General features: G+C 43.8%; 1 protein-coding gene and 1 long non-coding RNA gene across 3 annotated transcripts in view; one reads left to right on the top strand and one right to left on the bottom strand.

The window, feature by feature from the left end:
• Nucleotides 1–21487, top strand: part of STUM (stum, mechanosensory transduction mediator) — a 37095-nt gene that overhangs the window by 8158 nt on the left and 7450 nt on the right. For both annotated transcript variants that reach the window (XM_015283634.4, NM_001277538.1), the window contains 1 exon segment: nt 19363–19542. In XM_015283634.4, the coding sequence (XP_015139120.1) occupies nt 19363–19542 (180 nt within the window).
• Nucleotides 9080–19366, bottom strand: LOC121110397. Its single transcript, XR_006938959.1, has 3 exons — nt 16825–19366; nt 15809–16315; nt 9080–12638 (listed from the first exon to the last, which is right to left on the bottom strand). It is a non-coding gene; the product is annotated as an uncharacterized LOC121110397 (long non-coding RNA).

Here is a 21487-nt window from a genome sequence, read left to right as displayed (position 1 = left end):
TCGAGGATATGATGCTTTCTCAAGAAAAAAAGAGGGTGAAAGGGCAGAAGAAAGAATAAGCTACAAGTTTTTCAATCTCGGTATTGAAGAATCTGATTCATGACTTTTAAACACTGGAGGACGGCATTTTTACACCAAGATTTTAAATTAAAGAAGTGGATATATTGCCAACTAATTAATGACTCAAGTAGACTAGACAAAACCACAGACGCTTATGCATTCAAGTCTGTGATCAAGAAATATCCAGAGCAGTAAACATGAGATGTTTGAGGAAAGCTAATTGGTAGAATGCTGACTTAAATTAAAATTCCTGCTATAAGCATAACTAAAGAATATGCCCAGAATGGATAATGGTCAAATCTTGCTAGAGGGCAGAGTGAATATGGTCAACAGAAGGACTCTGAGAACACGATTAATGAACAAGGTTATGTTCTCTGCAGAGATGTAACCTGTACTGCATTTCTAACTTCACTAATGTTTGTACAAGGCGCTGTGCAGGGGACTCAAGTCTGCCATCTTTGGGAGCATGAATTTGAATGTACTGCAGCATCTCAGCAGCTTGTCATTTATTTAGGCTGGTCTTTCAGCATGATGCAAGCGCTGATGAACATCCACACAATGCTTACAAATTCTGTCAGCTTGAGTCTGTGGCTAATTGCTTTGTAAAAGTCCTAACAGGCTGGTTTCTATAGAATGAGAAACCAAAATGGTGAAATTCATCTTGAGAATAGGAAAAAAAAAATCATTGAAACAAGTATGTGACTTTAAAAAGTAAGTAGGTAAGTGTTATAAGCCACTGAAGAACTGAGCTTTTTTAATGGAAATTAATAAACTGTGCTATAATGTGCCATGGTTACAAGCTTACTATGTTGGAAAATTGACTCACTTTACAAAGCATGAATCATAAAATATGAAAATAATGTACTTGAGATATAATAAGCCTGATGATCACATTAGTATAACACTGTCCAGATGAAGCTGACCTTTACTCTTTTAGTTTAAAATATGTATTTATGGGTATGCATATATCAGTTACATATACCGATATCATGAAATGAAATCTTTGTTTTGAATGATTTTGTCCTTATGTAGGTAGAAAACCATTTATTGCATGTTTTTTTAAGTGCATTCATAAAACAATGGATCTTAGATTTTACAAAGGTGTTAATTCCCTATTTTTAAAATACTTGCGAGACCTCTTCTGTTGCCATGACGATTTAATTTCCATAAACATGATTTTTGTATGTGTGAATATTCAGCATTTGTATGTGATATGCTGTGCTGGGGAAAGGAGATGACAACTTGGCACCATAGAAATTGCTGTGTTAAATGGCCTGTCAAGGCATAGAAACATAGAATGGTTTGGGTTGGAAGAGGCCTTTAAGATCATGTAGATCATTACCCAACTGCTGTGGGCAGGAACTGCTCCTAGCAGATGTGGGTGCTGCTTCTAAGCCCAGTTACACCGGTCTGCTCAGCGAGTCATCCCTTGAAACAATAAGCAGGTTGGTTTTGATACAATTAGACGATTTATTTCTTGCAGAGTTTCTGAACTGGACTGTTAAATTATATCTGTCCTTTGCATGTGACTCCATGAGGTGACCAAACTTTCATCTTATTTACATTGTTCAGCTGCACTCATCAACCTGGTCTTGATAGGAAAATATGCTAGGAAATGTTCTTTAGTGTATTTTGTAAAAGGAATAATACCTGACATGAGACCTTATTCCAGTGTGATTAAGTCTTTTTTTGAGAAGACAGCTATGAATGGGAGTAAGAAGTACCGAGTCAGCAACTGAGCAAGCCTTCTGTGCATTATTACTTCAGTAATGCTGAAGTGCAGACTACACTCAAGGCCTCTTATGTCACAGAAACATGAAGGGAGACATGTCGCACTTAGGCTGTTTGTGGTCTGAATGGAGAGGTCTGGGAAAATAACTTCCTGAGTGAAGATGATCATAGAACGATGTTAGAACTGGCAAGAGATCTACACAATTTCTTGCAGTTCTGTGCCTCAGATGACACGGCCATACTTTGTTTCCTTTAATCTCTTCCCAGGAAACTGTTTTTCGTAAGCTACCTCTAATCACTCTTGGACTTCCTCAGGAAGCAAGATGTTTGTGCCATGCATTAGTGAAGATGCAGTCAGTAGGAAGGATGGATGAGGCAGTTTGTAGTTCCTAGGTGCTGGACACTCCCTCACATGGTCCTGTGATCTGCGTAATGTTTGTGAAATACACGTCTTGTACATGAGAAGAACTTCAGCATGTTTTAGTTTCTACATGACCAAAAAAACCCAACAACATACCACCACAAAGCAAAAACCAGCACAACACAAAAACCAACAGCTCAAGTAAGTTAGTTTGCTTCGTAGCACCGATGCGCTCTAGAGTTGCCATTGCAAAGAATGCTAATTTGTACTGTGCACTGTAGTGTAGTGCTAACAGATATTTGCAGTAGCTCAGCTCCATTGTGTCCCCTCTTGTTTACATCACAGTGTGGAATGGACTCTTACTGCGGCCTTAAAATGCACAATTGTAAAACAGATCTGTTACCTTTACAGTTGTGTAGGTCACTGTGGCACTGCACAGACAATGGGAAAGGAACAGGTCTTATCCCAGAGGACTGTAATAGAGATGTAACCCCAAGAGTCAGATCACACTTAGAAGTCTTGATAGAAACTTACAATACGGTGTAATGAAAAGAAAAATACTTCCTTGAGTTGTATGTTTAAAGGCAAAGTCTTAAATACACAGTTGGCACTTGTTTCTTAACAACAGTGCTCATCTGAGCCGTGCAAACATTGTCATGTTGTAAAAAGATACCCTCAAGGAGAAAGGTAATATGAAAGGAGCTAACATCAAATTTAAGGGATGCCTTCCTGTCACTGAAAAAAAAACCCAACATTTTATCAGCATTGCAAAGCCTTCAGACAACAATCAAGATCATTTTGACAGACCGTAATGATCAGAACAAAGAACTTGTCTTTTCTTTCTCCACAAGGAAGAATCTCAAAAATAACATTTAAATATATTTCCTTTGGTATTACAGGAGGACCATAAAAATACAGCTAAGTCTTCTCTTCTTTCTGTGCCCATAACAGCATGCCCGTACTCCACACTGAATGCAGAGGAGTCCTGCCAAACTCATTCCTTGCTCTGCTCCGTGCTGTGCTAGATTTTCACAGGGAGAGCTGTAAAGGACAGAGTTGAATGCAATAACCCGCCTGTAGCAGCAGCTCCTCCTAAGGGAGTCGATTAGCTAGCTAATATACCAAATCAAGAGATAATGTATATTAGCATTATTTATTCAAAATAACTTACTGGCGAGTGTTCTCTTCATTGGACATGTTGGATGGGATTCATCTACCTGTACTCTGAGTTGGTTGCTGTTACAATCTGTGAGAAGGAATTAGGCACTATCAGCATGTGCCTCATTACTGCTCTGAAGCAGGTGAAGTGAATCACACTTTCTGGGGTCCTCTGTCATTTTTTTATCTTTGACTAAAAGGGAGCTTAAAATAACTGGCTGAGAGAGACACATCCCTTGCAGATATCTGAAGTTAAATGAAAGCTACCCATTAGGTGGTTTGCAAAGCAAGACATTTGCTTTAATCATCTCAAAACACATCATACACTTCCCACATATCTTCCTAGATCTCCTCTTGTCATTAAAGAGCTCAAAGAATTCTGATCTCTGAGCTGTTTCTTAATGCATGAACATCTATCATGTCTCAATACATTTGGATATTTCTGAAACTTAGACCTCCTATCTTTCTCATCAGTCCTCTTCTTCCTGTTATTGCCCTTCCCTGTAACTCTGCTAGCTCTTTCTGAATATGCTTGTTGGGTGTTGGTGGCAAGGTTTCAGTAGTGGGGAGCCTCTGTGAGAGGTCAGAGAGACCGGCACAAAGAGCCAATGCTGGAGCAGGTAACCCCAGCAGGGATGGCAGCCTTACGGACTGCAGCCCCATGGAACGATTACCACTGACCAGGGGAAAAGTGTGATGAGGAAAAAGTGACAGAGAAACTGCTGTGAACCAACGACACTCTCCTCCCATTCCTCATTCAGCCACTTCTCTGAACTGCTCACTGCAGTCAGGAAATAGAAGGATCAGGGATGGAGAAGTGAAATTGTACTTGGGGTGAAAAAGGGGGGAAGGATGTTTTAATGTCTTTGTTTCTCTCTATCCAGACCTGCTTTAATTGGCAATAAATTAATTTTCCTGGAGTCAAGTCTGTTTTGCCTATGACAGTAATTGGTAAGTGATCTCCCTGTCCTTATCTTGACCCACAAGCTTTTTTTATCTTATTTTCTCCTCCTGTCCTGTGGAGGAAGATGAATGAAAGCCAACAAACCACAGCATGTCCCTGATTTCTGTAATGCTATTATAGCCTCTTCCATAGCATCTTTTCTTTAGTACAGCCTACAGCCATATTAACTTTGTTGACTATAGAACACCTGGAGCAAGTGTTCTCAATGCACTCACTGCTCATGGTGCTACTTACATCCCTTCCTTGAAGCATGTGCTGAGCATTCAGGGTTCTTTCCTCCATGCACTGTTCGTGGTACAGAAGGTAGGGGAGAGATGTTTGCATGTTCTTTATACATAGCATTGAGAGCTACTGTATTTAATAACAGGGCTGGCAAATGAGTATCTGTAACTGCCAATTGCCTCTCCTCCTCTTGCCTCAGCTCACTTCACCCCAGCCAACCAAGACAGTGCCTGGCAGTGATCTCTGGCTACAACGGCTGATGGAGGTTTCCCATCTCACTCTTCTTCTGACTCCTGGAGCACTGACCCACTCCATCAGAAGCTTGATTGTGGCAGTGAGATTACACTACCTCACAACAGAGGCAGCAGAAAACATCTCCTAGAAAGTGCATAGTGCAAAACTGTGGTTAAACTAACCTAAATTTAAGCTTCCATAAGCTTCAGTAAGACTTTGCACTTGATTTGCTGTGGCACAGATGCATGTTCCCTTCTGCTGACTCTGATACGGTCTTACAACCTATTCTTAAAAGAAAGTGGCTGCCTGGCAGCTGGTTTTCTTTGGACCATTTTTTTCTTTCTTGTGTAGTTGCACCATATAAACATTTGATAATACACCATTAGACCAGTTCTGTTCTCTTCAGTAAAAAAACAAACAACAAACCAACCACCCAACAAAACAAACCAGTGCTGCAGTGCTGTTTAAACAGAAACACTAATTATGACAGCATAGGAAAGACATTTTCCAGACAAACATGACTACCCTAAACACTCTGCAGTACCCTCATTTTCTGGTTCATCCTTATTTTCAGAAACAAATAGATTCATAATCCTAGTCTGTGTTTCACTGTTGCAAAGAGCCTTGGAGGGCAGTGAGACTGAGCTAAGAGATTCAGAATTTGATCAAGTACTTGACAACCCGTTTGCTATGGCTTTAGACATGACCCAGGCATGATTTGGGCTGGAATTCCTTGAATTCAGTGGGAATTAGGTGCCTAAAATTCTTCAAAAGTCCACCCTTTAGCTTCTCTGCCTCATTTCTTTCACTCTTCAGAAGGAGGAAAATGATAGCATACATAATTAAATTGCCTCATGCTAGGTTATCATTAATAGTGACAAAATGCTATGATAAAAAAGATCTAGATGAAGTGCTGCTGTTGCTCAGTATGCATCTTAGAGAGAACTGACAGTATGTTCAAAACAGAGTAAGTAAAAAAAATATATGCAGTTATTTGCATATGCTGAAAAATATTGAAGGATAAGTTTTTTGGAGTCAGAAATCTGAGAAGGATAAGAGCTATGTTCATGTTCTCTTCTTGCCGAGCAGTTTGGCTAAGCTCTTAATCTTCACTAACTGAAAAATAAAAAGCACTTTTCTAGTAGACTCATGTTGCCTTAATCCTAAATCTGGAAATATATGGTTCATGTGCACAGTACCAGCTCTGCTGCTCTTGTATCTTTTGCCATTCAGCCTGCAATGAGTGGACTGAACTTCCCCACAGCACTAGGCAGGTTCTGCTTTGTACAGGTAGCCACTGTTTCAGCACACATTCTTCTGATATACCATTCTTCCTTATGACACTCTGACTTTCTAACCCACAAGTTAGAATGACATCCCTGTACTGTAGTAGCCTTAGTTGACCTTTCTTCCACGTGTATTTTGATCAGTATTTAGTAGCGATGGGACTTGGTCACATTATCTAACTGTTAAATCCTCTTTCCATTTTCAACCCACCCCAAATCTAGTCTCACTTTCTCTCAGATGGGTAAAAAGACCTAGTTCCACATGACCTATCACTCTTAGTATGCGTATTAGCTTGAAACATCCTGCTGCCAGCCATACGATCTCTTGGATAAGGAATGGGAGCTCTAGTGGACTTTGCACATAGAACGTTGCCACAGACCCTACATTATTCCATTTCCACCAACAAATAAAACACAATTCTGATGGCAGTTCACATTTGCCTGGTTTCCTCTAATTTCAAAGTTACTAGGGAGCTCAAGCAACGGTACTTCTTGTACTTCTGCAGAAAGAGACAGGTTTTGGTGCTCCTCCTGGAAAGGGCAGAGTGATCCGAGCACCTTGTGCAATAGCTGACACAGCAAGTCGCAAAGGTGAATACAAAGATTTCTAATGAGTCCTGGGCCTCCAGTTTCTTGTAGGGAAATACAGTAGGACCGGCCATGGGAGCTCATGCTGTATTTAGTGATCGTTCATGAATCATGCATATCAGCAAGTGTGCTCTGCCTACATATGAATGTAGGCCCTACGATATGAATGTCTGACCCACCCATAGTTCTGATTCTGCTCAGCTCCCAGTCTCAAGCACACAATGCTTTTATTGTATGCAGAAATCCATTTTCAACATGACAAGTAGATTTTGGGTGAGAACTCAGGTGATCTGCATTACTTCAGGAACCTCTTATTAACGTAAGAGGTTTGATCCACAATTCCTGTTCCTAAGCTTTCTTTCTCCTCCATTGTCATTGGTACCAATTTGCTGCTGCCTTCCCCTGTAAGGAACTGCCATAGGATAGCATTCCATTTGTAGAGCACAGTGTAATAATTACGGACTTGAGATCCCATAATAGGGTCTTCTGCTTAGATTATCACACTGTCCTAATCACCTCAGAGTTTGAGAGAATTGGGCAGTTCAGTGTGGGTAGCTCTGATGGCTCAAGCAGTGATGGTCCTGTCCAATCTCTCTCCAAGGAAAGTTTAGTAAGATGCTGTTGCTTTGTGATACGGTCCCAATGCATTGAAATCTCTGGATTTCATGTGAAACAGACATTTTTGTCTAGAAAATACTCATTGTAAAATCTGAGGTGATTTTTTCATAACTGCATCTGGTTGACCAAATGTTCCTTTGAATGACAATAGCAGGTTTCTGCTATCAAATTGTTCTGTGCAGCATGGATAGCTAAAAAAACTTGCTTATTTTTCCATTGCAGGCACAATAGAAGGTGGCAGAATAGCTCTAATGTCAGACTGTCAGTTTTGTACAATACTGTGCTAGAAGTCTTTTTTGTAAAATACAAAATTAAATGCTATGTTTTTATCTCAAAACTGAAGAAAAGTGATTTACTTTACCTAGAAACATGGGGTTATTTAATGCTTAAGTGCAGGAAGCTATAATGAGAGTCGAAATACACTTAAGGAACCTATGGGGATTAGCATAAAAAAGAATTGTAGGTAGGAAGAGAATAGTGAGATATAACAGTATCAGTGGTTCACTCTTTCAGAATGCACATAGTACCCCATGCTTGAAGGTGGAGGAATGATTTGGGGGGTGTATGGGAACTGTTGCCTTTCCACTCCTGTACTGCCTTTCTGTCGTGCTAATCTTTCTGACTGTAACGGGGGAAAGGGAGAAGCATGGACTTACAGCTGTGTTCACCAGCAGTGGTCTTTCAGCTACCATTCATTGAGATTGGGCAGGATAATATACATCTTTCTGTGGGTGGCGTGGTTAGAAATGCAGCCATCTACATGCAAAAGAAAAGAAATCCGGCCTACCTGTTAGTCTTAAATAAATCACACAACAATGAATGGATTTAGCTTTTGTAAATTCCTAAGACAGATGGGGACATATGAACTGCAGAAATAAATTGTTAGAAAAGATTACCTCATGTCAAACAGAAACCAAAACAGATCCCTGGTTCAGGGGTAGGGGTTCTATGCTACAGGACATATACATGATAGTGGCAACATATGGTCATCAGCTCTGAAACTAAGTGTTGAAATGGAACGCGTTTGATATGGTATGTGAAAGAACTATGAGTGGAGACTAGGCCATAGAGACTGAAGCAAACATAAGGAAAGAAAAAGATTGAACTTCTTGCTGTGTGAGAAAGAGGAATAGTATTTGGGGTGACCTAAATGCAGAGGAAAAGGAGAGGGAGGAGTTAAGTACAAAATTCTCTTCCTTTCCTCTTCATTTGCAAGCCTGATTGAGGGAAAGTTTGTTGGTGGTGTCCCTGGTGAAACGCATTCACCATGCAGAGAAATGGAGTTGGACTTTGTCATCTTTCAGCTCAGACAAGAGAATACACGAGTAGAGATAGCAGAAAGAAAGGGAAGGAAGTATCCTACAAAGGTGTAGGAGTTTGAGTCACTGTCATAGAGACAGAGATAGCACTTAAAGGCTTGTGCGTGGATGAAGTTTAAAGAACACTTGATTTGGAGGGAGAAGAAAACAAGGGGAAAAGAATGGCAGGGGCCCAGTCTGTGCCTCTGTGAGGCAGGAAAAGAAAGATAATGACTTGGTAGGAGAGAGGACAAAGACAGATGACAAGATGTTGAAGAGCAAAGAGCTCTTAATGGACTCCAGAGCAGCCAAGAGCCAGCAACTCTGCAGGTAGAACTGAGCTCCTGACAGTCATCGAGATTCACTGCAGACCTTAATGGCCACGGCTTCAGCAAAGGAAACAGAAGCCTCCAATCACTATCAGTTCCTAGAAGCCGCAGGGTTACTGGAGCTAGAAAACTGCTCTCACATCTGTACAACCTCTGGGCTGCCCCGCAGAGCAGAGCTGTTCCAGTACGCAAAGTCAAAAGGTTTGGAAAGGATTTGACATTTTGTACATGTATGGTGTTGCATGCGTATGTGACCAAATTCCTAATTTTGCTCAAATTGCATGCATTCGTGTTTGCGGTAGCCCTTTTCAAGTCCACATATGGGTTTGATTCATCGGCTTCACAGAGAACAGCAGACAATGGTTTCCAAGGCCTGCTACTGTTAACTAAAAGAACAACATTTCTGATGTTTGCACTTTTGAATTGCTGCCAAGGTCAGGTTAGACCCAATGAGCCAAATTAATCCCCGGTGTAACTCTGTGGCAATGGGTTTGGGTCAGAGATTAAACTGGGCCCAAAGTAGATTTTTTCTTTTTTTGCACAATAGCTGTACAGCAACAGAGGAATGAATGAAGGCCAGATGGATGGCCACCCAGCTGAACCTGCCCCTTCAAGAATTTTTCCCTCTGTACTCAGAGACTCTTTTCTTTAGAACAAGGAGAATATTTTGAGGTTCGTACATTGCTTACCACAATGAGGTACTAGCCCTGGCTAACATAGAAATAGCAAATAGGAATTCCCTTTCCTCTGCAGGCCTTAAAGTGACCCAATGGAATGGCATAGAACTGTGTCAGGGAAGGGTTAGGAAAAAGTTCTTCAACAGAGTGCAGTGGGCATGGCCCAATGCTGGAGTTCAAGGAGCATCTGGACAACATGCTCAGACATAGGGCTTCAATTTTTGGCTATCAAGATTGGTCCCCCAGCCCCAGTCTGATGGTCTTTCAGTAAGATAAGAAAGGACATTTTAAAGTCTGAATCTCATCTCAGCTGCATCCTTTAGCTTTTACTTAGGTGTTTCTAACAGTCTTACACAGGAGAGTTGAATCATTTTACTGCTGTGTCTAGCCTTATTGTAAGCTATTCAACATGAGTAGAAAAAGAGAATAAAACACAGATAAAGCCATGACAGCTTCCAGTTTCTCTTCATATAACACTTACCTCAGTATATCCCACTCCATGCAAGTCTTCTCTAACCTCTGACTAATGATATCCATGATTTATTGTATAAGAGGCAGTACTATTCCTATTTCGTTCAGGATAATTACTTGCTACATGGAGATGCTTGAAACTCAGACCTTTGCTGTATTTTGAAAAAGTGTATGCATTTTTATATAACAACTACTTGTAGCTCGATGGTTAATATCAGAAGTTACTTTGTAAGGGGAATAGAAGTCTGTCCTGTAACAAATCAGAGTCAATCAGTTGCCAACTCCTCAAGTTGAGAATACAAGAATTCCTAGAGTTGCTGTTATGCAGGGGGCACATTCAGGTGAATTGTTTTGTTTGATGGACATCCTTAGAAAAGTCTCCATGCAAAATCCTGCAGGTTGCATACCTATGCCATGTTGGGGGCAGCTTGACTGGCAGAGAGACATGGGCTGCTTGTGGAGAATTCAGCTCATGAACAGGACCTGACGCTTATCTGCTAAGCAGTGTTCCTCCCATTAGCTTTGCTTTCAGACAACAGAGTAGCTAGATACCGCAGGAATTATTTTATCCAAATCAATATTCCTTTCAAATATTTCTATTAAGGCAATAGCACGCTTTGATATAAAGTGCTATTCAACTTAGAACAAAGGAAGCTCCCCTCAGAAGCTGTTAGATACGAGCACACATGCACCCAGAGGGCAACGTCGAAGGGCTGGAGCTGCGTACTTAACATCCGCCTGTTCTGGCATAATTAGCAACTTATGCTTTCTCCTTGGGGGTACCAATTGCTATGGGAATGATTGCACCTGATGTTTAAGAACGAGAATAGCCCCTCAAGAATACATTGAAAGTCACTAAATGTCTTATGTTCAAGAGCTGTTAGCTTTGTGCTGGCAAGAGGATACGACTCTGGAGAAAGAAACCATTTCCCTACAGAAATCAAGAGAGTTTGAGATGGCTGCTAGGAAAACAGAGTCCTACTTTGGTTCCTAAGTACGAGAACTGAAATGGGGAGGACAGAGAAAACAGAAATTAAACAGATGCTTCTTTATCACATATCATTTTACTTATTCAAAGTAAAGAAGCCTCCTAAAGTCTGGGAGTTCCTCTTTGGCAATGTGTTAAGAAACAATTGAAAGTGGTAAAATTAACATCTTAATTATGCTACTACAGGAATAATACTACAGGTTCAGAACTGGTTGGCAAGTGGTCGTAAATCCGAGCAGGGCTGAGTAAACAAAGCTAGGACTGAATTCTGGTCTCCCAGATCATATCTCAGGCTCCCGGGAGCAAGACCACACCTCCAGGCCGTAGCGTGCAACTCTACCACGTCGTCTTTAAGTCCCCACTTGAGACGCTTCAGCTCACGAAATGTATGCGCTGAGTTTTCTGTGTAAAAGTGTCTGTCTCCTGTCATCACTGCAGGCATCCAAACACCTGTGTCATGTTTGTGTTCTACATTCTGCTGCTGCTTAAAAGACACCTTCTACTTTGCCATGATTTTGGAGGCTGGTGCAGTTTATTACGCCTCCATTTCAGCTATCTTGTTCTGTAGCAAAACCTCTAATTGCTCTATTTCCCCATCTAACTTTCTAACAAGATTAATTCTGTCTTATGTCTTAGCAGTCCCTAATTAACATGATTTGTCTTCACAGTTAAGGACTCCAGGGTATTGCAGCAAGACAAGACTCACTGCTCAGTACATCTCGGCAGTAGTTAATGTGTTCTTCCACAAGCAGAGCAATTGCTGTTAGGTAGCTTCAAGGGGCTCAATTAGCTGCAAGGTAGCTATCAGAAAAGCAGAGGGGGAGGCAACATGAGTATAGACTTGCTTTGAACTGTGGATGCTTGATTCAACGCAGGCAGACAGGACAGAAGGACCTTTACACTGCTCTTAGACTCTTGCTCTTCTCCTGCTAAATTAGAGCACCCTGAGATGGGCATTACTGGCACTTATTTAAACTGTGCGAAGGCAGAGGTAGGAAAACAAGCAAGTGTCTGATCTGTCTTTGTTCAGTAAAGGAGTGCCAGTTTGAACCCTTATGCTAGAAGTTGAGAGTTCGGTGTCACAGACGCCTGACTCCTGCTCTGTGCCTGACAAGACAGAGCTTTCCCTGGTATAGACAATTAAGAACGAACTTCAGCTCACTGGTGAAAGCCTTTCTCAGAGTCCTTGTGAAATCACTGCATTTTCCTTGTTATTTTTCACTGTTAGACAGCTTTCATTTCAAGGACTCTTTGGGAACTGAAGGTATGAGGAAAGCAAAAAGCTTTCCTTACAGCTTTCAGGGCCGCTCTGAAATGAGGAGGGGCTGTCTGCAGAGAGTCTGCTTTTGAAGGTTCCAGGCTGCTAATAGTTGGATGAAAAGACACATCCAAGTTATTTTGATATCAATAGCAATAAGCTGAATGGCTCAAGGTTTGTTTGGTTTTTGGCTGTACATCAAGAAAACTGAAAACTGATTTCTGGAGGTGCTTGAGAATTGTGAATTAAGATCATAATCTTTAAAATTAGAGATTCCAGTGCAAGGCTGTTTCCATCTCCTTGGTTCTTCTGGCACATGGATCCTGAGCTCCTGCAGTGGGTGGGCGCAGAGCAACCCTGGGATGGGGGAGACATGGCCTGATGTTCCTGCGTGGCTGGGGGGGAGAAAAGGGAGTGCAAAGTGGAATAAGCGACCAGCTTAACAGTGAATGGCATGAATACAAGAAATTCTATATGGCAGCAGAAAAAAAACCTGAGAATAGCTGTTACCACAGAATAGAGCTGCTCATTGAAGTTACAGAACAGCATGACTGCATCCACCCAAGGCAGAAGAGCTCACAGCAAAGAGCCCTGTGCCATAAAAGTTGGTCATACCTTTTGTTCTCCTGTATGTTTATTGTTATAATTGGAAACCAACTGCGTTATTCCTCTCAATACTGGTATACTTAATAAGGATGCAAATTGAAGAAAATTCTCTCCTAATTCCATTATCAAAATAAAAGAATCAAGCATCATGCAGAAGCAAGGCTGCACTGTCTCGGTCCTTTTCATATCATTCCCCTGCCAGGGAAGGGAACTAACTGACATGACCTCCCTGTCTGTAATGTGCAGACAGCCTGTTGCCCGCAAATGCATGCCTCAAAATGCAGAGCACTACTGGAGATCTGCATTAGCTTTCACCAAGCCTGTCTAGCTCTGAATAAGAAATAAGCCAAGGTCTTATATATGAGGCTCAACCTTTTGTTGCTGAATTGCTGGCTGTACCTGCATTACAACTTGCTTATATCCAGCAGAGCACCTCTTTGCACCACCTCAACCAGCAGCACAGGTGTACCCAACAGCTGTGGTGCTCCTTGGGCAGCCAGGGGTTCTCAAGTGTCCCATACAGGAGCCAGAACATGTTTAGGAAATGAAGACAACCGGTAGCAAGTTGCTAGCATTGCACTGGGAAGAAGATGGGAATGAGTGACAGATTTAGCTTTCTGGAGTTGATCTGAGCATCAGTTAAGAGTGATGAAGAATTTCTCCTTGCAGTACATTATCTTAGAAATATGGCAAAGGGTTATACTTCTGACGGGAGATAGTGGGGGAGAGCTTATCTTAAGCAATTATTATTATTATTTGTGAATGTGACTGGTAGGTATTGCTTGTTACATGTTTCTCATTTTGTACATGTTTGTTTCTGCATGGTATGCTGGGGACTGACCCGCTGGAGAGGAGCTCTGCAGAGGAAGCCTGGGTGTCCTGATGGACAACAGGGCAGCCACGAGCCAGCAGTGTGCCGCAGTGGCCAAGAAGGCCTGTGGGGTGCATTACAAGGAGTGTGGCCAACAGGATGAGGGAGGTGCTCCTCCCTCTTTACTCTGCGCTGGTGAGGCCACACCTGGAGTGTTGTGTCCAGTTCTGGGATCCTCAGTTCAGAAGGAGATTAAAAATGAGGAAAAGCTCTCATTTTTGATACAAAAGCAGAGCTATCTTACATGCATGTGGGCTGTCTGCTGTAGATGCTACATAAATACTGTCAAGTCTGTTCAGGCCACGTGACACAAACCTTCTAATACACGGGCACAGAGCACGAGCTGGCATTACAGCATTGTGAAGCAGTTGTAATCAGTCATGAACATACAACTTTTTGGGGTGTGCTGGGCATTTTTCGTATGGTTAGGGATACCAGAAAGCAAACCCTTCATTAAGCTCACCTTACGCAGATGGAGCCACAACAAACCCTGTGCAGACAAGAACTACAAACACCAGCTTTCACTTGTCAAGTTACTGCATACTTCTGTCCACAGTGAGTCCAGAAGGACTGAGCAGAGTCAGAATTCACTTCAAGTGTCCCTCCTATATGGAAGGAGGAAAAAAAAAAAAGCATGCTGACAGGAGCTCAGCAATACATTTTTAATAGCAGGCCACAGAGGAAAATTCATGAGCTGCTCTCCATGGCAACATCTAGGCTCTGTCACGTTTTCCTGCCTCCACTCTTTCCTCTTCTCCCTCTCCTACTCCACCACTCCTGGTTTCCTTGCCTGGGTTCCGCATGCAGTGCTGCCCATGACAGCTGGCATTTGCCATGAGCCACTTTGCCACCAGGTGTCTGCAGGCCACTGATTTCCCTCATGGCAGCTCGTGGCCACAGCATTACTTACTCATAGTTCATTATGCTTGGCCTGTGAGTTTTGGGATTGGGATTTTCCGTTCTAAAAGGTGATGACGAAGACCAAGCAAACCTGCTACTGTTTTAAGCAGTCCATGGGCTCCACTCTTCTCCCCTCTCAATCTGGGAAAGTTACTCATCTGTTCTAGCCCGTTTTCACTGTATGCAGGCTTGCTTTTAAAATATTGGGCTAAAATACCTTTAATTCTAGAAGAAAAAGGGACAGTTGCATTGACCCCTACATTAATTCCAAGGCTGAAATGAATTGCGAGGGGAAGGACTTATTGAATACCACAGACACTCAGTTTACATGTCCTCTTCCAGGCAACACCCACATTTTGTGGATGCTGCAGCCTCACGTTGTAGTCTTTCCACCACCCACTAAGAGGGGAAGAATTGCTGCATACGTGGTGATCTCCGTGCCCTGGGCTGAGCACTGACACCAGACCATAGTGGCAACAGGAATGCTTCAGTGCTCCCAGGTCACTCAGTGGTGAGAAGGCCACGGGCACATTGATTTGAGCAGTCTTGTCTATACAGCTGCAATTTTTAGTAGCTCTCTTTCCCTCATCACAATCCAGAGAGATACAGATGAGGATTTTAATTGGTGCCACCAATGATGAGAGGCCTCCCCAGCTGAAATGATTCCTTACAAACTGGAGTATAAAATGAGTTCAGGCCACTCAGGACCCCAGATGTCTCAGTCAGCAGATAATACAGCCACTGTAACACCAAGCCAACTGCAAAACTTATTACCCATTTTGTGCTCTTTTTCTGGCTTACCCAAGCAGGAACCAGCACATCTCTTTTTCAGCAAATCCACATCTGCCTCATACACCTGCCAACCCTGTTTAATGACAGCTAATAATCATTTTACTTAAAAAAATCCAAAGGCACATTAGACGTGTCCCCACACAGAGCACTCCCCTGGCACAATACAGATCTCTCTCCTCCCCCACAAAAGACACACTCCTTAATTACATCTCCCACCATCAATGCTGCAGCCTTCGTTGTTTCCACAGACACCTCAGATGCCATTCCTCTCCCTGTTCTCCCTCCCTGTGTTTGTGCTTACTAGCAGCTGCACACATCCTAGAGCCTTGCTCCAGACCCTCAGTCAAAACATGGGTTGTTTGTTCCCTTTGGGAAGCGAGAAAAAGAGCTACTTACCACCCTGTTTCCTCACAGTAACACAAGAGATGATCTTATATGGCTCCCAAGCTTAAGGGGAAAGGAAAAGGCACTTCCTCAACCCCTCCCTAGCTCCAACCTTCACGCCTTTGTGGGGTAGGGAGCTTAACTAGCAGCAGCTGTGTGTCTTTCCCTTCTTGGTGGTGTCTACAGCTGCTTCAGAATGGAGGCCCGCTTCCCTCTGATATCTGTGCAGCAGCCCAGCCGTGTGCACTTGCAGGCTGCTAGTGCCAGGCAAGCTGTTTGGCTCATCCAACTGCTTGCAATGAGCTCTGATGCCCTTTAGCTAAGTTAACAGGCTTGCTATGTGGCACATGATGTCCTTTCTCCACCACCTCCCCCTCTGTCCTCACAGGGGTTGTATTAATGCAGGATTCACTTACTACTCAGCATAAGACCCAGAAAACCAGCAATTCATGGGTCCTCAGTCTTCTCCTGCTGGTGCAGATATTCACAGGGTATGCTGTCCTCATTGTGAATTTTCTCCTGATACAGGAAAACAAACAAACAAACAAGCTCTTAATGTGCTAGATGTCTCTGTTCAGCCCCGGCCCTAACTCCAGCCTACCCACAGCCTCAGTTGCTGAGCTATCCTGTTGTTTCCCACCCATGGAACAAAGCAAACCATGTCTGCTACTGCAGTCAGCTCCTACTCAGAGCTAAATAGAGAAAGCACATGGTTTAGAGTAATGCCAGATTGCACCGGGTTTGGGCTATTTTCTCTTGGGTAGATATGAGAAATGCTTCATATAACTTACTTATCTCATGTTGTGCTGGCACGGCTGTAGAGACTTTTAGTTTTCATTTGCTTGCAGCCTTAGCGGTTTGCGTTCGCTTGTTACATGCACAGCCTGAGATCTTTTTGGATGGCTTGTTTAGCTGGCCAACACAATCCCAGCTGCAGTTTTCTTACTACGTTTTTAGGTTACAGGCTGTGGGTACCCCTCAGCTGGGATGGGGAGGTGAAGGCAGGGTGCCCTAACTGGGGTGCTTACACAGTATCAGCAGATGCAGCTTCTCTTCCTCCTCTTCAAGAATGTGCTTCCAGTTGCAAACTCTTCCATATTTGGAAATGTGGAGCCAAGAGAGTTTCTGGAGGGGAAATATGTTTAAGGCTTCCTTCTGCCTCACGTTTTGAAGTGAAGCTGAGGCTACAGAAGGGCATTTTCTCCAGTGGTGTGGTGTGGTGCAACACAGATAAAATGCTTTTCCTCAGAAGGAAACTACGTTGACTAAAAGACTGCTTCCTTTCTGCATCTGCCAGCTTGTCTCAATTCTTGATTTAAAAATGCCAACCACCTCCCAAATGTTAATTAATCATAACTAGCAAAGAAAATGCATTGGCTCCCATGAGAAGGAAAGTGGTCTGAATGGGAATCCAGAGGCAAAGGCTCCTGAGAAAACCCCGGTTTCTGTATCAGTTCCCCCTCCAGACACGGACACCTCGCTGCCTTGTTTGCTTTCTTCTCCTTGGAACGGGATTGGATATTATTAGCTTAGTCACTGCTGTACGTAGGGGACTCGTCAGCTAATTCAGCACCTCGCTCTAATGATGTCAAAATATTAAAAGCTTCACTGGAAGGAATCGAAGCTGTTTCTTAAGAGTTACTGCTCATTTACAACCTTTTGTTGTACCACAGCTTGGAAGAGCAAAGGTAAGGTGAGAGGGGAGGATTTTCACGTCCGTTTTAAAAACAGAAATGCATCGCCATTTGGCAAGATCCAATGTCCTGATGGGAAAACATGAACACCCAGTTCCTGACCCTGCCCTATTTAATCCCAGACTGTGCTACAGAAGCTATGGGAGAGAATAAGGTGGGGAAAGCAGGGCAGAGATCTGGGATAATCATCATCATAGAATCGTTGAGGTTGCAAAAGAGCACTAAATCAGCTTAGTTCACCGTGTCCATTAAGCAATGTCACTCAGATCCCACGTGGAAGGTGCCAAAGCCAGTGGGCAAACAACAAGCCTCTCTCTCAGCGAGTAGCAAGGAGGCTGAAGTAACACCCTTTGGGATTAAAGCCATTCCCCTTTTTCTTCCCCCTTTTCTGCCTCCCGCTGTGCCTCGCTGCAATGCTGCGGCATGGCTGCTGCGTGCTGACTGCAGCACAGAGCGGGTGGGAGGATGAAAGGCCGGTGGCAAGAAGGCATGTGGGTTTGGGGAGCTGGTGGGGTGTTAGGAGTGTGCCGGAGCTGAAGGCTGCAGAAGGTGGTGAGATTAAAAATAGGCTGTAGGCAGGCTTCCTAACATGTTAATTGCCTGTTCTGCTTGTGACCCGCGGAGTAAGAGACGACAGCAGCAGAGAGCACATGTCCCACCATCCTGGTAGGGCAGGACAGTGTCATTTTGCTCCTAAGCAGAACCTCCTGCTCTGTCCGGCTGCTTGCAGGACAGATGCAAGCTGAGTGTTTCCTGCCACCTGCAGCCAAGCCAAGTGACTCCCTCCTTCCCAGAAGGAGGCATCCCCTTCAGTAAGGCATCAGTGTACATCAAAGATGAGCTCACTCATTCACATCTCAGAGGTTGTTCACATGCTCCTGCTCTTGCAAAGAGAAAAGGGTGAGTTCTTAGAAACCACTGGGCATTGTTCTGCAGGGCTTGTAATTCCAAACATTCACCAAAGAAACTTCCACAGACATGGTTTATCCAGCACAAACCACACCACACCTTTGTACCTACCTTGGGAATGCTGTATTTAGACCTGAAAAAAAAGAAATAGAAGGACAACGTATAATGATAAGAAGTGTTGAAATGCATACTTAGATAAGGTAATGCAATCTCCCGACCAGCGGCTCATACACTATAGGTGTCAGCAGCAGTTCCTTCTGCTCTCTGCAGATGCTGTTTGTTGCTGCAGGTTGGCTGTGGGTACTATGAGGCCTCCCCAAACTGCGCTCTCAGCTGCCCATGGAAACAGAACGTCAGCTGCAAATAAATGCTCAGGCTTAACCGATGGGCTAAATGCAGGGAAAAGCTTTGTAATTCCTGATGTGTTCCCCTTCTCCCCAGCTTTTACTTTCATACATGGATACGATCGTTCATTTGAACTGTTTTAGGAAATCTTGAGGGTGTGTGGAAGTTTTGGAAGTTTGGCTCCGGTGGGTCTGCAGCACCAGGTGAGCCTGGCTCAGGGCTGGACGTCGGTTCAGCTTTTCCTACCCTGTTAAAACACTCCCAGGGATCAGTTTGTGACACAGGGGAGCGTTATGCTGAGCTGCAGTGCCTCAGCAGCACCCCTTTATTAGGTATGCTCCTTCTGGAGAGGTACTCGGGAGAATACCTCAGACTGAGTTTTCATGGACATATGTCGGAGATGTACTGCTTTGTACAGCCATAGTGCTGTAAGCCTGGGTAGAAATTTCCCTTCTAAAGCTTCTGTGGAGAAAATATGTGCCTCTGTTTGTCCTCTTGTATAGCGTTTGCAGATCCAGTACAGCAATAGGAGCAAGACGCTCTGAAAAGCGGGTTTAGAGGAAGAAATCTGGCATGGATCTGTGGTTTCACCATGTTTTCTGGATGCTTTCTCCATAGGAACGTTTGTATCAGCTTTCACTGTGCTGTGTGGAGCCCGGACTGACCTCCCTGACAGGCACATATGCTGTGTCTTCTGGCTGAACATCGCTGCTGCGCTGATCCAGATCCTGACAGCAATCGTGATGGTCGGCTGGATTATGAGTATATTTTGGGGAATGGACATGGTCATTCTTGCAAGTAAGTACAGTGCAATATCCATTCCATCTGCCTTATGTCGCTAGGACACAGCTAATGCCCCTGCAGCCCCCACACAGCTCTGTAGGGTGCAAGAGCCACAGGATGGGCTCTGCAAGCCGATGAGAAGCAGCAGGCGGGGGTTAGGGACACTCATACCCAGGCCGCTCTGTTGCACGTCTGGAAGTCTCCCATCTCACCATGCAGCTTAGAATCTTCTGTTCCTTTCTAAAACATTAAAAGTGCAGGGAGGGTTGAGGGCCTCAGCACTGCAAGCTCTGTTGCCCGGAGCCCTTCTTCCCTGGTTGCATTGGTGTATGGTTTTGAACAGGAAAACCCTTTTTCCCCCACGGCCCCAGCTGCACCTCTCCCATGATGTCAGTCTGTCAGAAGAGCCCTGGGGATGCTGTGGGACCTTCCATCTTCCCCACATCTATTTATCCAAGGGCTTTTTGTTTTGTATGTTTCATCACGTTCTTAGGCTGAACTGGACTGCTGAGCTATTCCTGGAGGGAACTCTCCTACACCCTTTAAGGATCTGAAACATTAGTCCTGGGGAAGAAGAGTCTTTCACTGAACATACATAAGTTAGGTCATCCAGCAGGCTAACCACATATTACCATTCTAGAGCCCAAACTCTGTCACTTTACCTGCTAAAGACTTTCACTGGTGTGAAACGGAGGATCATTCTCTATCACACAGCAGAGAATAAAAGTGGCTGCTTCTGGTGGAGAAGATCTTATCAGCAGCTTTTGCCACTTGGTTTGAAAGGGTTCCAGGTAGTCATCTGTGCTGACCTCTGTTGGAGGAGGAAAGGGGATCTCAGGAAACTCCCAGGCTCTGCAGAATGGTGAAATGAGTGAAATTGAAAGGACAGCAGGAGAACAGGCACAACTTCAACTGGGAAACCCATGGGTGAAACCCACTTACCAAACCATCCGCTGCTTTCTGAGCCAGCCTCAGTTTGCAGGCTGAGTTCAGGGCGATCCCCACACAGAACAAATGATGGTTGTTAAAAACTTGAATGCCAGTGAAGCAAAAGGCTTTCCTCGGGACACAGGCAGCACTACACTTTGCTTTCCCCTGCGAACCAGCTGCCGGGCTTCATCTCAGACACACCTGTGTGTTGGGTAGCCTGAGCTGTTGCTGAGGATAAAATGTGAATGAGTCCTTTTCTGTGGAACAGCTCTAAGACTCTGCCCAATCTGTGTGTAATCAGGTCATTACGTGTTCATACCCACACACACCAGTGCTACTGCTCTGTTGGACATCCTCAGCACGTGGGGCACTGCGGGCAAAACCAGTCTTGCAGTAGCAAGCACCTGTTCAGATGAAGAGCTGCAGCTAAAACTGTGACCTACCTTTCTCCATAGTCCTGCTTGTGTATGGCACAGACACAGGCAAGCTGAGCAGGACGCTGGCTTTCAGGAGGCTCCACCTGATTTTCCAGGTTGATTGCAAGGAAAAAAATACAGCTTCCTCTGGTGCCCTCTGCTAAAAGAGAAGGGCAAGTGGAACCCATGTGCTTCATGATAACCACCTCTATATCACCCAAGTTGCAGCCCTCAGCGGTTTCTTGCTGCCGCATTAAATAGCTAGGTTTTAAGCTTCTTTACGGTACAGAGGAAATCATGGATAAGTAAAGCAGCTCTTGGTTAATGGAGGATGAAAGAAAACGTAGTTTTTCAGTCAAAACAGAAAACAGAAGTGATCAGTTGTGCTCACTTGAATCAAACAGCACGTTTTCATATTCAAACAAAACAAAGCAAAACCAAACCCCACCAAAACAGAGGCATTAAAAAATGAAACAAGGTTTCGAGTGCAAGAAATAAGACATTTCATCTAAAAGAACTGCTATGCAAAATAGTTTGCTTGGGTTGGGCTGGGTTTGGTTTGCTTAAAAGGAGAAACAAGTCGTTTGTGATTGGTTCTGCACTGGGATAAAGCT

The sequence above is a fragment of the Gallus gallus genome, chromosome 3, assembly GCF_016699485.2.
Source record: "Gallus gallus isolate bGalGal1 chromosome 3, bGalGal1.mat.broiler.GRCg7b, whole genome shotgun sequence".
NCBI classification, from domain to species: domain Eukaryota; kingdom Metazoa; phylum Chordata; class Aves; order Galliformes; family Phasianidae; genus Gallus; species Gallus gallus.
This window is presented reverse-complemented; position numbering and strand designations above follow the sequence as displayed.